This window comes from Rhinolophus sinicus, linkage group LG17 (genome assembly GCF_036562045.2).
Source record: "Rhinolophus sinicus isolate RSC01 linkage group LG17, ASM3656204v1, whole genome shotgun sequence".
NCBI lineage: Eukaryota > Metazoa > Chordata > Mammalia > Chiroptera > Rhinolophidae > Rhinolophus > Rhinolophus sinicus.
In genome coordinates this window covers 13,466,783-13,482,761 of record NC_133766.1, presented here as the reverse complement: position 1 = coordinate 13,482,761, position 15,979 = coordinate 13,466,783, and the positions used below count along the sequence as shown (strand labels likewise).

Genomic DNA, 15,979 nt, shown 5'->3' with positions numbered 1-15,979 from the left:
CTTGTTGATTTACAGTGAATGAAATTTCCTTCACTAATCCCACTAGTTTAGAGAACTGACATGATAAAATAGAAAATAAACAATTTTAAATTAAATCCTAAATTCTTTTTAATTTCAGTATGTAATCTATCCTGTAATTAATTATCTTAGTTGTGGTTAAATTACGGAGACTTTTTTTTTTTTAAGACTATTAATATTTCTCACACCCAGTTCCTTGTGTTTTCTTTTTTTCAGGTCAAGTTCCCTGTTCCATACTGGATTTCTCAAAAGAATGTTATTTGAATCTCTTCACCATGGTTTAGACGACATTCAGACCCTAATAAAGACTTTAATCTTTGAGTCAGAATGTACTCCTCAAAGTCAGTTTTCAGTTCATGCACCTTCAAATCTCAACAAGCAAGGTAACTAATTGAACACAAACTTACTAAGTTACAAATCAATAAAAAATATTCTTTATCTTTAATTGATGTTATAATCAAAAGCAGTATAAGTAGTGTGCGTTAAGTAAATCCCCTCTGAGTCTAACCATAATATGGTTAACTTTTATTTTTAATTGGATACTTTTCTTCTGGTTGATATTCAGGGCCTAACGTGAATAATGGTTTTATTAGACATAAGTACATATTTTTGAATTTTAGATTTAAAGTACTAAAAGTCTGTTATGATTTTATTACCTTATTTCTGCTTTCTAGAAAGAGAAACCTCAGGTAATTTTGAGAGTAGTGTAACCCAAATTTTTGGTAATATCCATTGAGACACAGAAGCTAGATTTATACTTACCACTCAGGAAAACGAAGTTTTTTTCTTTTTCTCTTGAGTGTAAATAGGCTTTTGTAGTTTTATCTGGCCATTGACCTAAGGGTGGGCTGCATTTCTCCTAAGTCATTAGAAGCAGCAGCTACCACAGGTTAAAAGTGTAATTCTTGCCCTGTTTTTGCCACAGAATCTGTTATATATATTCAAAAAACTGCGTGGCAATAATTTAATAAGCTTTCATTGAAACTTTGAATTGTTACTTAATGTCATCCTGTAGACTATTTTGTGATTCCCATTTTTTATTTTAGAAGAATATGGTGTATTTACTAAAACTACAGATGACACACCAGATAATTACGTTGCACAAGGTATGTGTATATGTGTACCTATGTATGTATCAGTGCAAAAAGGCAGCAGAAGGGTAGGAAGAGACTGCTTCGGTAGCCTACTTCAAAATGCATTTTTATCATATTAAGCTAACAACATAACTGTAGGAAAACTTGTTTATCTGGTATTTGCACAGTTCAGAATTTCTATTAACGTGTACTTTGTTCCCATCTTTAATATATGGTGATCCCTTTGAAAGACCTATAAGATCTTAAAAGAACCATGTGAACCAAAATCAGATCAAATTACATTTGATAAAGTTATAGAGTTGATTCAATTTTACTCTTATTCTTTTAAACTTTTTCAGCATATGATGTATAGCAATTCCAATGATTAACCAGAAAACCTACTCTCGCCATAAGAATTTATTATTATATGGCTTTTCTTATAATTTGGGATGTGTGTATACTTTAAAATCTAGCCGCATTTAGGCATTGAAAATTCGTATCAAAAGGGTGTTAAGATAGACGTGTATGTCAGTGCCTTAATGTCTAAGGTTTTTTTGTTTTGCTTTTTAAAAGACAATTTTATATTCTAAGTGTGTTTTAAATACAGGTGAAAAAGAATAGACAGTATTAAGGTTGAAAGAGGAGAGGATTATAAACTATAATCTTGTATTAGTTGGTCAACATTTTAGTGTTGCTCTTCAAAGAAAAACTTCAACTGTTAATAGCATGCTGTTTAGTAACGACTGCATGCGCTAACAGTCATGTTCCTTTGGCATCTTAAGCTAATTTGCTAACAAATTACTTAAAATGATTTATTCTACTTAATTTCTGTCAAAGGGAATAAAAAGGCACTATGGTATACTGTAAAGAGCATTAGAGATTTAAAAGCATCCTTCTATTTCTTTGGGTTGTGTAACCTTGGCCAGGTTACACAAATATTGGCATTCAGTAGAGAGTACAGGTATAAAAATAGAAGGACATTACCCCAGGAATTTAGAATATAATCTGGGAAGAAAGGACTTACAAACATAGAAAACTTCCAGACATAAAAAAATGAAAGAAAAAATGACAGAACTTAATCGAACTCTGAGGAGTACAGGATTGACAGTAATGAAATCTGTGAGGTGATTGGCCCAGAATTCCTAAATAGCTTTCTACAAGAGACGGAAATGAAGTTGAGGGTTGTAGTTGAAGATGGTAGAAAGGGAGTTCTGACTCAGCAAACAGTTAAGAAAATTACATCAGTAAAGGATAGTAAAAATATCAATAATATTCTTACAAGAGGAGTGCTCTTAGAATTAAGATTAAAATGGTGTATGTCAGTGGATTTAGACTTGAGATAGCAATATAGATATAAAAATGCTTGGTTCATAGTTTTTCAGAGAATGCTAACTTTGTGTTGTATATGTGTTTCAGGAAAAAGAAAAGGTAATGAAACCACCACAAATTTAGCAAAGAAGCAGAAGACTGATGTTAGTTCTGAACACCCTCCCTTCTATTACAACATCCACAGACACAGCATTAAAGGGATGAATATGCCCAAGTAAGTAGCCGGTCAATGGCAACATGTATATTTTATATTTTAATGACATTGTAATTTAAAGAAAAATACCTCATTATTGTTCTTTTCCTTTCCTTGCTACAGGTTAAAGAAGTTTCTGTGCTATCTTTCTCAAGCAGGCTTTCGAGTAAGCCGAACTCATTTTGACCCAATGGGTGTTCGTACAGATGCACCTCTGATGCACTTTAAATCTATCCTTTTAAAGTACAGCACCCCTACCTACACTGGAGGACACCCAGAGAGCCACGTCCAGTCAGCATCCGAAGATACAGTAGCTGACAGGGTTGAAATGTCAGTGAATGACAAAGCAGAAGCAAGCGGTTGCAAAAGATGGTAAATGTAGCCAGGAGTTTATTCCCAGATGTCTGTATAGGTGGCCTGATAGTTCTCTATACCAACTGTAGTTCTTTTTCTATTCTTTCAATTCAGTGATGTAAAAATAAAAGTGCTGTTTTCATTCAGAAAATTAGTAGTTTCTAATTTAGCTGGTTTGGGAGCTGTGCTTTCCAAGTTTTTGTTATTTTAAAGAAAACTTAAAATTTTAATGAAAACATTTCACATGAAGCCAAGTTTGATTGAGATCACCCTACTGCTTAGAAACTCAGAAAATTTTCACATGTAAAGCATTTCGAATTTTATGTATGTTATAGAACCACTTTACTATTCCTAATCACTTTTCTGCTTAAACTGAGCCTGAATAGAATAGGAAGAACAATGTCCTTTCATGTCACTAACATATTTCACAATTACAAAGCTAAAATGTGTTCCCGATTTTAAGAAATCATACCTCTCCCCACGTTGATCTTTTTATTACTAGCTTTTGAGAAATACCTGAGATAGAAATACATTTTTATGTTTAAGGCCTAGATAACTAAACTTCAGAGTAAGATTTTGTCTAAGTTGAGACCATTGTCCTAATTATAATTGTTCACAAGCATTGAAATTCTCAGAGATTTTATTATAAATTAAACTGGGTGATCTCAAGTGCCTCAGTTAATACACATACAATATTCACTTGCTTGGTTGTGCTACCTCAGATATAAAACTTGTTACTGTATGAGCTTATGAAGTGAGGATTTTGTTTGGGGGATGTGTTTTTGTTTTAGGTTGTTTTGTGGGTTGTTTTTTGTTTTTGGTGTATGTGCTAATTTTTTGCATAAATAGCCCCGGCTAACATTAACAATGAAAATTAGCTGAAAAAAAAATCTTGTTTCCAGTAATAAATATTGTTCTTGCTTCATTTGAATACAAGAGTTTGGATGAAAGGATTTAGTATCAATTTTAGATTTCTGTCTCAAGGATTTAATCCATATTTACCCTGAAGTATTTACTAGAGGAAGTAACTTTTCACAAGCATTAAGCTTGGGGGATAATGAGGGAGTTATAACAGAGGTTTTAAATACACAGAAGAAAAAAAGCACTCCTATTACATATACAAGAATCCAGAGAGTGAGGGTTAGTACATGAACATAGATTATTAATTTAGCAGAAATAAGAGAAAATCTTTGTTATTACAGCAGTCCTAGAAGGATTTTTTCTTTTCTCTAATTAATGAAATCATATATTTTAGTAAAATAAAGGAATAGGTGAAGTACAAGTTTCTGTGATGACCACAATATATAATTCTTGCCAATTAAAATTATAATTCACAAATGAGTACAGAAAAAATAAAAGTTGTTACTTTTTTGTTTGCCAAGTTAAAAAGAAAAATTACTATAAATCAAAGGCAAATCAGTACTTGGGCCATGTGATTTAATATATATATTGTTCAATTGAATATCAGTCTCAAATTTTGCTAAATGCTTATCAGCATGATACATTTTGATCAATGATGAAGCTGACTTTTATGCCAGGAACCTAATTTGACATACAAATATATAAATTACTGGTATTTAAAATGTTTACCTGCATTAATTTTGCATCTACAGGAAAACTTTCTGAAGAAACAGTACTGTATCAACCTAGAAAGGAAATACTTAAAAAGTCCATCTAATCTATATTTGCAGCTTGTTCCCTTAACAACAGTAGTACTTTGGGACCTAAAGTAACATCAGTTGTATCCCTCCATTAAACTGGGGTGAACACAAGAAACCAGTTCTTACTCGTCAGGAAACCAGCGTGTGACTCAGCTGACTGCTTATGTTAATACTCTTCCCATACACTTAGGAAATGGGAGAAGTATTAATATCTAAGAAAAGAGAAGGGTTTGGGGCCCACTATGGGGGATTTGGGTTAAAACTCCATTTTGATCAACTTCCAAAAGACTACACTAAATAAATACATGTTCTGGTTTTCACAAATTAATACACAACCAGTTCAGTAATCCCAAAAGGTCTAGGAATTTCTTTCCTCGTTGTGTAATTGCTCTGGTAATGGCCCCAGGTTGCTTTGGAGAAGACTAAAAGGAAGATACGTAATACAAATTTCGGATGCTATGGCAGGGTCCTTTCTCAAAGGGCTCTGGGATGTGAACTAAATCAGGTCTGGGAAATGCATAAGGGACAGTGACTATTATAGTGGTTCAAGCCAGACCTATAGTTTCAGTTATATAAATCAAATAGAACCAGTTTGGTCCTTTAGATCATACGATCAATTAGCCAAGGCCAAAAATCCGTCAGACTATACCATAAAGCTTTTCAGGGTGCTAGTTCTCTGCTCACCAGTGTATTTCTCAATGCCTTGGTAAAAAGAAATCAATCTGGCTCTTACAAAGGATACAGGGAGACAATGGGTGAGATCATAAAAGATCTCCAACATTCCCCCTTCTGTTTCCTTCCTCTGTATTGTATCAAGGCATTTTTAGCATCACCTCCAGTTTAGATGAGCCACTGCTGAGTCAAAATTTCAACCAAATAACCATACCCAGCTGTTCAAGGTGACAAACTGAGACAGACTCTGGTATAAGTGTACCCATATTGATAATTTGACTGGATTTAAAATTATGTTTCTTCCTTCAAGATCTAACAAGCTATTTCCATGGGTATTCACCACATATCATCAGTATATATAGTCAAAAAGCCATTCTTTCAGGACACACTGTCCCCCAGAATATGCTGGGATCTGACTCCATGTCCTGGACACAAAGAACTGTAGAGAATAGAGCATATGGGCTGATTCATCCAAATCTTTCCGAAACTCTTACTCCAATTCTCAGAGTACCACTCTCCTGACTAGTGTCTCTCACTTAAGAAACCCAGAAAGATAGCAAACTCAGCCAACTTATAGGATCACACTTTTCTTTTCCAGCTATCTCAGCCTTAAAGCTATAGGGGAGGCTGGAAAAGTGAACATCTCACAATTTTAGTCTCCATGTGGAGACTGACTCTCCCTCATTAGGTAAGGGAATTCACAAAGCCCAGGAAAAGGTTAAAAAGGGGAACATCTATAAAAAAGGAAAAGTCAATGTCTACATTTGTCTACCATGCTTTATCATCCATGGCCTTTTGATTCCTTTGTTGCCACCCTTTCCCTACTCTGCAAGGATCAACTCCTAGCCCAAGGATCCTTTCCTAGTTCTCAGGAGGGGACGATAAGAATATTAACTTTAAAATGTGAGTAAACTATAAATGTGTTATCTCCAAACTGCAAGCTTCTTCAACCTATTTTATGCAATTGAAGTCACTGAGACTTTCAAATCGCGTAGGCCAGAGAACAAAACTTGCCAAGGAAAAACATTTTCCTAGGAAGTGGCCTATTAATTTTAAGAGCTTATACTTATATGAGATTTAGCACTACAGTCTTGTCTCTACATAGATTGTATCCTAGAATCAATCTATACAGCAAGGCTGAATGAGATGGACTCATTCATCCAATGTCATTCTAAACCTGGCAAGTGAAAGCCAGGATCCAGTTCCAGGCTGACTTCAGTGCTCAAGCTTTGTCACTTGGTGACCTACCTTTACTAAAGGAAATAAAGACGTGTAAAATACAAGTTCAATGATAAACTTTGGACCACAGGTAATGCCGTAAAAATTTCTGGAACAGAATTATTACAATATTGTTAATAACCCCTGGCCTACTTTACACTGTCCACATCTGAAGCCCTCTTAACCAATATACTTTGTACTCAATAATCAATGCATATGCAGAAAGCACTAACTCAGCTTCATTCTCATCTTCTATGGCCAGGACTTTCCTAGGACTTAAGTTTCTGATAGTAAAATCTTTGCAAACTAACCCTCTGAAGACAATAGATAAAAACCCACTGAACTCCCGATCTCAGTGATCAATTACAATTTGAAAATCTCAATACATTTGATAAGACTCTACTATCTTAAGTGTCCCTAATCTGTAAAGATTTTATTACATCCTTTCAAAGACAGTGTTTATGTTTTAGAGATGGAAAAGACTGCAGACAATATCCACCCCTTCACCTTAGAGAAGACACTGCTACTGGGGTTCAGGAAAACACTTGGCCAAGGTTACACCATATTCAGGCACAGTATGTCTCAAGGTCTATTTTTTGTGATTAGTATAGCTACTTTGGTTCTCTTCTGGTAACTGTTATGTTTTTCCATCCTTTTACTTCAGGCTGTTACTTTAAAACATTATGTTTCTCATGGACAGTATATAGCTGCATCATGTTTTTGGTCCATTCTGCCAATATTAGCCTTTCAGAGTGTAGTCCATCTAATGTAATTAATGGTTAACAGGATTTATATCTGCTAGTTTGCTATGTCTTCTATTCCTCCAACACAGCCTTCTTTTGTGTTAAATGTTATTTTTTCGTATACCATTTTAATTTCCTTGTTTTTTTTTTACTGTTTTTTGGAGTTATTTTTTTAGTGGTTGTGCTTGGGGTGACAATTAACACCTTAATTTACAATAATCCAGTTCAGACTGGTACCAGCCTAATTTCAATAGATTACAAAACATTTGCTCCAATACAGCTCCAGTCCCTCCTTGATGTTTTATGCTATAGGCATACAAATTCCATCTTGATACATTATAAGCCATTCAACAGTTTGACATTTATTACTTTATGTGGTTTTCTTTTAAATCAGAATTATTACAAACAAAAGTACTGTCATGGACTGAATGTTTGCATCCCCGCCAAACCCATTATGTCGTGGCCTCAATAACATCATGATGGTATTTGGAAGTTGAGCGTATGGGAAGGAGGTAATTAGATTTAGATAGGGTCATGAAGGTGGGGTGCCCATGATGGTATCCTTATAAGAGAAATGGCATCCTTATAAAGAGAAAGAAACCAGCTCTCTCCCGTCTCTGCCACATGAGGAAACTGTGCGAAGGCTGCTGTCTGCAAACCAGGAAGAAGGACCTCACCAGTAAGCAAACCTACCCTAAACTTGGACTTCCCAACCTCCAGAACTATGGAAACTGAATGTCTGTTGAAGCCACCCAGTCTATGGCATTTTGTTATAGCAGCCCAAGCTAATACAAATACATTTATACCGTCGTTTGTATTTATGTTAACTTGACCAGTGCTACCTATTTCTTTGAATGGATTAGCGTTATCTAATACCCTTTCACTTCTGCCTAAAGGACTCCTTTTGGTATTTCCTGTAGGTCAGGTCTGCTACTAACAAATTCGTTGTTTTTATGTAGGAATGCCTTAGTATCTTTCATTTTTGAGAAATACTTTGCTGGATATAGGAATTCTTGGTTCACTGCCTTTTCCTTTCAGCACTTTGAATGGCATTATCTCCTGGCCTCCATGACTTCTCAAGAGAAGCGAGTCGTTAATCTCACCAAAGATCCCTGTAGGCTATGAATCACTTTTCTTTTGCTGTTTCCAAGAGTTTGTCTTATTTAGCGTTTGTTGAACTTCTTGGATGTGCAGATTAGTTTTCACCAAATTTTGAAATTTTGGGCGATTATTTCTCCAGATACACTTTACTTCCTCTCCTTCTGGGTCTGCCAGTATGCAGGTTAATATAATTGATGGTGTCCCATAGGTTTCTGCAGTTCTTTTCCTGTCTTTCCTGATAGGATGCTCTCCACTGGCCTATATTGAAGTTTGCTGAATATTTCTACCAGTTCAAACTGGTAGAAATTTCTAACAGTTCAAATCTGTTAGGCCCTGCACTGAATTTATTTCATTTATTGTATTTTTTTTTCAATCCAAAATTTATATTTGGTTCTTTTATCATAATTTCTATCTCTTGTTATTCTCTATTTCGTGAAAGATTGTTCTCGCATTTAGTTTTTGAGACATGGTTTTGGTTATTTGAATATATTTTTAAAAGCTGATTTAAAGTCTTCAAGTCCAGCATTTCAGCTTTCTCACACTTCCCTGTTTCTTTGCATGTCTTGTAAGTTTTTGATGAAAACTAGACATTTAAAATACAATATGGCAACCTGAACAAAAGAATCCCTACACATCCTCCGGGTTTGTCATGTTTGCTGTTTTAGTGACCTTCCTGGACTAATTCTTTGCTGTGTGTGACCACTATATTGTACTTTGTTAGCTCTAAAGGTCAGCTAGCGGTTGGACAGAAAATTCCTTAAATGCCCTGCAACAATAACTCTCCCAGCCTTAATGAAGTGCTCTGTGAATGTGTTGGGATATACTGTCAGCACTCCAACATGAATTTCACAACTCTGCCTTAGCCTTCCCTTCCTGCTCACGGCCTTACGTTCTGCCAAGGTTAGATTAGTATCTTCTCCGTTTTGTTCTCAGACATGCATCCAACCTTGCACATGAATGTGGCCTTATGGACTCCCAGGAATATCTTAAGAGCTTTTCCAAACCCTCTACAGACATGTCATTCCTCAGCTTTTCCTTTCGTTTTCTTTTTTTTTTGTCAGCCTCTTTTTAGCCCCAAGCGGTATCACTGCCTCAAGGCAGCTGCTGTACTGAACTGCAGCTGTTTTCAACAAACAGGCTGAAGACAGGGCTTTGCAGAGACTGAGCAGACTCAGGTCTAATCAAGACAAGCACTGAGAACAGAGCTTTTCAGGGAGGCAACGAACACATCGAATCGTGACAATTCCCTGGGGTGGGCTTTTTGAGGAACCCCAAGCTCCTTCCAGAGGCTACTAGGCTGCGGTTTTCTCAGCTCTTTGTTTCAAGGCTACCCTGGAACTGGGAAATGGGGGGCAGGGCAATTTAAAATACTACAAAACTTGTTATAGTTTTTACTTCACTAAATGCTTTTTAGATTGTTGGAAGCCTTTAACTTTTAGAGTTCTGAAAAAATTGATTTTAACAAGTTTTAGCGTGTTCTCATTGCTTTCATAGGAGATCAAGTTTTCAGTTAATTTCCTTAATCACATTCAGAGGAATTCTCAAGAAGTCATTCTCATAGTTACCACAATTGCACACTAATATTTTCTTAAAATTATGTTTCTAAGATTTAAAAAAGAAAATGTTTCTAAGTAGGTATATAATGGAAACTTTAGAGAGACTTCTTTTCTCATCTGGCATTTCAATTATTTCATGATTATTTATCATAGATTCCTGAGTCTCAGTTTTCTCCAATGTACAAGGGAAACACTGTCTTCCTCATAGGGTCCAGAGGATTTAAATGATATGTAAAGCTATTACAAAGTGACAGTAAGCAAAACAGTATGGTGCTGGCAAAAGGACAGTATATACAGAGCCCAGAAATGGTCAATTAATTTTTGAATGAAGCTGCCAATACAATTCAGTGGAGAAAGGGCAGTCTTTTCAACAAATGTTGCTGGGGAAACAATGACCAAATGCAAACAAAGTTGAATCCTTACCTTTTACCATACAATACTCAAAAATTGATCAAAGACCTAAATGTTAAGAGCTAAAATTATAAAACTCTTAACAAAGTGGAAAAAATTCATGACATTGGATTCAGCAATACCTTCTTGGCTATGACACCAAAAGCACAAGCAACAACAACAAAAAATAAGCAAACTGGACTTCATCAAAATTTAAAACTTTTGTGCGTTAAAGGACACTATCAAGAGAGTGAAAAGGCAACCCATAGAATAAAAGAAAATATTTGCAAATCATACATCTGATAATGGATTAATATCCAGAACATATAAAGAACTCCTACAACAAAAAAACACCATTAAAAATGGGTAAAAGACTTAAACAGGTATTTCTCACAGAAGATATACAATGGCCAATAAGCACTTGAAAAGATGCTTAGCATCACAAGCCATTAGGAAAATGCAAATCAAAACCACAATGAAATAACACTTTATACCCATTACAATAGCTATTCAAAATGAAAACAACAACAATGTGTTGGTGAGGATGTAGAGAAACTGGAATCCTTGTACTTTGCTAGCAGGAATGAAGTACAGCCACTGTGGAAAACAGTTTGGGGTTCCTCAAAAAATTAAACACAATTATATGATCCAGCAACTTCACTCCTAGGTATATACCCAAAAGAATTTAAAGCAGGGACTCAAACAGACACGTATACAAAAATGTCCATAGGAGCATTATTCACAACAGCAAAAACTGTGCATCAATCTAAGTGTCCATCAACAAATGAATAAACAAAATGTGTATACACATACCATGGAATATTATTCAGCCATAAAAAGGAATGAAATTCTGATACATGTTACAACATAGACGATACTTGAAAACATTAAGCTATGTGAAATAAAACAGACACAAAGAACAAATATTGTATGATTTCACTTACGTAAGGTGCCTAAAATAATCAAATTCAAGGAGAGAAAGTAGAATAGAGGTTACCAGAATTGGGGTGAGGGTTGAGGAAATGAGGAGTTATTGTTTAATGGGTACAGAAAAAAGTCTGGGATGATAAAACGTTCTGGAAATAGTGGTGATGGTGACACAATATTGTGAATGTACTTAATGCCACTGAATTGTATACTTAAAAATGGTTAAAATGGTAAATTTGGATATGTATATTTTTCCATAATAAATTTAAAAATAATGTATCCAAAAGCCCTCACCACATTTGGTGAGCATTTTGTTCCTCAGTTGAGATGGTGGTTACAGAACTGACTTAGGTAATACTTTATGAAACCATGGTTGGTGATGATGATAAACAGTACCCACTGCCCAACACACACACACACACACACACACACACACACACACCCCACAATGCTCTATCAAATATCTATAATTATATTTTGCAAAGGATTACACATCCAATGAATTCAGTAATGATGCAAATAGTTTACATCCTCCCATACTGACAGATAACACATACATTCTATAAACACAAAGCTTAAATTCACAAATAACTTTTTGCTTAAAGACAAAATTTCAGTTAATCACAATGGAAATTTAGTTATTTAATGCAACCACTAATCTAATGTCACCAATAAAGTCTAAACAGTTATATCACAAAACCAGGGTTATATTGAGTGGACATGCATTAATAATCCATACAACTTAACATTATACCAGAAAAGGAATTGAATACAAAATTTCCCTTGATTTTTGGTGGTTTTCAAATTTCATGGCACAGGTTACAAAAAAAACTGTAAAAACAGATTTTTTCAATAAAATGGTAAAAAATTGATTAAGCCTTTAAAAGTTTTCATATTGGGCTGAAAATTTAAAATATCAAGCTGGCCCCAATCAAAAATGACATATAAATAGTTACAATGATTAGACAGGCTTTAGTTACAATGGTTCTGGAGGACTAGTCTCCCCTGGTGAAAACCCGTTAGGGTTAATTTCTCAATGCCAACAGGTAATTGTAAATACTGTGGTAATATAAACTGGGAAACATACCTGAAATCAGGACAGGGATGAAAAGTAACACACAAGTCCATCTTATTTCTGACCTGTCACCGTAAAACCTTCTGGGTCCAAATGCCAAACACTGTCCCTCAATATAAAACTAAATAAAAAAGAGTAGAATGACTTTTACCCAACTGGCTGACATTCTTCTACGGAATCACCTTTCACTACATATCAAGGCGGGGCTTAAGCACTATTAACTTGCTTCTCTAGAATATAACTAACAGCACCAAATTTATAAACTGATATATGGCAATCCAAAATGTTAAACACACTTTTCAAACAGAAACAAACTTTTTTTCCCCATTGTTAGTTCTATGTGCCATATTCTTCCTAACTTACGTAGCTACCAACAAAAAAAGAATTAGGGAAGCTTTGAACATATCTTGTACTTTTCATCAAGGCTAAAGTGCAAAATATCTCCATATCTCTGGTATTTTTAATAGGAAAAACATCAAACACATAATAAGGGAACTGAAGTGACAGAAGAATACAAAAAAGGCCTCTTTAAATATATACTTGAAGACAACATAAAATGAATATAGTATTTCTTTCTTCAGTGAAATCTGTAAATGAACCAAGTTCTCACAGAACTTGAGATTTTGTTTGATTCTCTTTCCCAGGATCAGAAATTCCAAAATTAGAGGGGGAAAAATGGAAGAAAAAATAACATTGCATGACAATGGACACTAAGTTCATAAAGAACCTTTTTTTAAAATGAGATATTATGGAAGAAAATACCATGAAAATAATAATCCTATGAGAATTTTTTTTTTTTAAGCACAGTAAATTTGAGCCTTGGTCTTCATGAAGATACTACAGCTTATATAGAAAACTATAAATATACAAGACTCCAGGAAAAAAAGTCAAAATACGTATTACTTAACATTCTGTAAGGCCTAAAATCTTGAGGGGAGGGAAAAGGATGGCCAACTGAATCTTAAGATTAGAGAACTATGAAAAATTCCTGGGTCACAGGGTGCTCCAAATGGAACCATACTTTGTGAAGACATACAACTTAGATATATTTTTAAAAGGAAAGAAAAAGTACTTAATAATTGCAGTCCCTTCCAACAAGGAAATCTTAAATTAAGGGAAAAGATACTAATAGTGTAAACGAGTCTGGCTCAGGAAGAAAACTGAACAACATATCCAAGATTCTGTCCATAAAAGTAATGACGATACATCTTTAATAATAAAGAAATAGGCTATAAAAAAGTTCATTCTCAGAACTGATTTTAGTGAAAGCTCATTTGTGCTCCTTTGTGGGTGCATAATAAAGTTCCATGGGTTTGTTCACTTTCCAGTATTTCTCACTGACCAATTCCAAAGAAAAAGAGCCATTTAATACCTAAAAGAAAAAAAGAAAGAATTATGAAAATTGTTCAAAGCACAATAACAGTGAGATGGAGCAAACATAAAAGTCCACCTTTAAAAAAAAAAAATCTTAGGATAAACTTCTTGTCGCTTGTACTATTCATAAAAGAACACAAAAAAAGATACCAAAAAATTAACTACCCTGTTCTTTTTCTCTCAGGGTCCTGCCCTGCACCATTTTATTAGGCCCCAACCCCACCACTTGCCCCTCTCGGAGGACCAATGTGCTTCCACTTTCAACAGCCTATAATTCCCCATACTCACAGTGAACTGCCCGCTGGCTGTTGCTATGTAAATGGTATACTGCTTCTCACTGGCTGTATCAAGGTTCATCTGGTTTGATTCTCCTTTGCTTCGAAGTTCTTCCAAAGCTAATCTCACAGCCAGATACTTGGATAAGTGATCAACAGTGGCATTACCTGAAGTCTTTATGTATCTGGAAAAATAGATTAAAAATTTAATTTCTAGATTAATGATGAAAATGTAGTTAGGTTACAGAATATATTTCTATAACATGTAAATGTTCTTCTCAATTAGTAACAATATCAGAAACTGATCCCTCTTATCTAAAATTTCTTACAGAAAGGAACAGGAGAGGGGAAAAGTATATGCTCACTATCTAAGAGCTCTACCTACAAAAGGTCCACCTACCTTACCATCCATAAAATGGTAACAAAAATCAAACAGAAAATACACAGAACTGAGAAAAAAGGACATTCCCCTCAACCCCAATGATCAAAGTTCTGCTGTCTACAGCAAGAGGAACGGTTAAGAATATGAGCAAATGTCTACGAATTTATCAATGTTTCTGGTTTTTAAGACTTAGGATAGAAGTGCTAATCTTGGGATTGTTTTTAAGCATGGAATGTGTACCCATCGGTCACTCCCTGAACAGTATCTAGTGCTTATCTGCACTCAGTGGCAGACAGTACGCGGAGCTACAGTGGTAGTCAGGGCAGCCATCCTGGCCAGTGCGAATTTTAGAGCCTACCGATATCCTGGTATCACTGTCAAGACATTTAAAGGATCCTTTTCCCTCCTCTACCTAAGCGGGTCATTTCTCTCAGACACGCAACTGTGGGTGGGAAGCACAACAGGAAGAAAACAACCCAGGCAGCCAAAATATCCAAATGAACACTGGCAGTCAATGGGATGACAAATATTGCCTTTATTTCTTATGGAAAATTGCCTCCCAATTAAATTTTCTGAGTTCAGATCATCTGAAAACGAACCCACACACTCACCTTGTCTGCGCACTGTCATCTTTCTCCATAAGTGTGGGATGAGGCCTGAACACTAACTCAATTTCACTGGCACCATCCATCACTGGATCAATAGCCACTGCTGCATTGTTGTTATCAAGCTCAAGCCCGGAATCATCAGACGTTTTGGTCCGTTTGTTACTAGGTCCCGCTTCCTGGTTGCTATGTGTGGACGCATTACTACAGTGAGAACTGTCACCATTGTCTTCTGCTCCACTACCATTTTCAATCTGTTGTTTCTTGCCTCGCTGTAATCTAGTTAATGGGGAAAAAAGGGGGGGGGGGGGAGGTGCAGGAAATTTACATTTAGGCCTTTTCAATAAATCCATTTTGAAGCACATTTACTGAATGTTAGAATTCTGAAAAAAAAATGCTGATAAATGAATTTGCTCCAATTTGGATAATGGCATTTATTTCCCACAGAATCACTCTAAGTCCCAGAGAATCACTCACACACAGGCAACCATTTAAATGGCTTAAACAAACATTTATATTCACTTAATAATTTATTTATCAACTATAGGAATTATTGGCAATCCCTAGTTATATTTTGGTTATCTTTTTGTTTTGAGATTTTTAAATCTAAAGAATGGCATAATTCAATATGAAAGTTTGAAAGTTCTAGGGGAAGATATTTAGGCCTCTTTAATTAGAAATTCTTACGGAAACAAAATTTCAGAGGAATGGTAAGCAATCGATTCCTCCCTGACAACTTCGCCCAAAGACTGCTAATGCAGTGTAAGATCATTCTGAAGAGTCAAATGAGAGGCTACCTAAATAAGGGCTGGGATAAAGCAGCAGCTCTCTAACAAGCTACATACTAAAACCAGTAACTGGACAGGTGCTTTGCATGTATATCTTACTTACTCAGCAAAACCACCATCAAGGTATTCTCATGTTATAGTTGAGAAAAACCAAAGAAACTGAGGTTAAGGACCAGGGTCATAAGCTAGTAAGCGCCAGAACTAGAATTAGGATATAACACATACTCTTTTGTCCCTTTCTCTAC

The 15,979-nt window shown here is 35.4% G+C and overlaps 2 protein-coding genes across 4 annotated transcripts in view; one reads left to right on the top strand and one right to left on the bottom strand.

Moving 5' to 3' along the window:
- The window catches only part of TRMT1L (tRNA methyltransferase 1L), a 30,566-nt gene extending 26,298 nt beyond the window's left edge, over positions 1-4,268 (top strand). Inside the window, exons 12-15 of one of the 3 annotated variants that reach the window (XM_019738089.2) lie at positions 235-401; positions 1,065-1,124; positions 2,508-2,634; positions 2,737-4,268. In XM_019738089.2, the coding sequence (XP_019593648.2) occupies positions 235-401; positions 1,065-1,124; positions 2,508-2,634; positions 2,737-2,989 (607 nt within the window). In that variant the 3' untranslated portion in view covers positions 2,990-4,268. The remainder of the gene's footprint in view (positions 1-234; positions 402-1,064; positions 1,125-2,507; positions 2,635-2,736) is intronic. The other 2 variants (XM_074322405.1, XM_019738090.2) reach the window with 2 other exon arrangements.
- A 7,416-nt stretch (positions 4,269-11,684) lies between these two features.
- Positions 11,685-15,979, bottom strand: part of RNF2 (ring finger protein 2) — a 32,331-nt gene continuing 28,036 nt past the window's right edge. The window contains exons 5-7 of the mRNA XM_019738109.2: positions 14,953-15,225; positions 13,973-14,144; positions 11,685-13,682 (exon numbers count right to left, since the gene is read on the bottom strand). Coding sequence (XP_019593668.1) covers positions 13,581-13,682; positions 13,973-14,144; positions 14,953-15,225 — 547 coding nt within the window. The 3' untranslated portion in view covers positions 11,685-13,580. The remainder of the gene's footprint in view (positions 13,683-13,972; positions 14,145-14,952; positions 15,226-15,979) is intronic.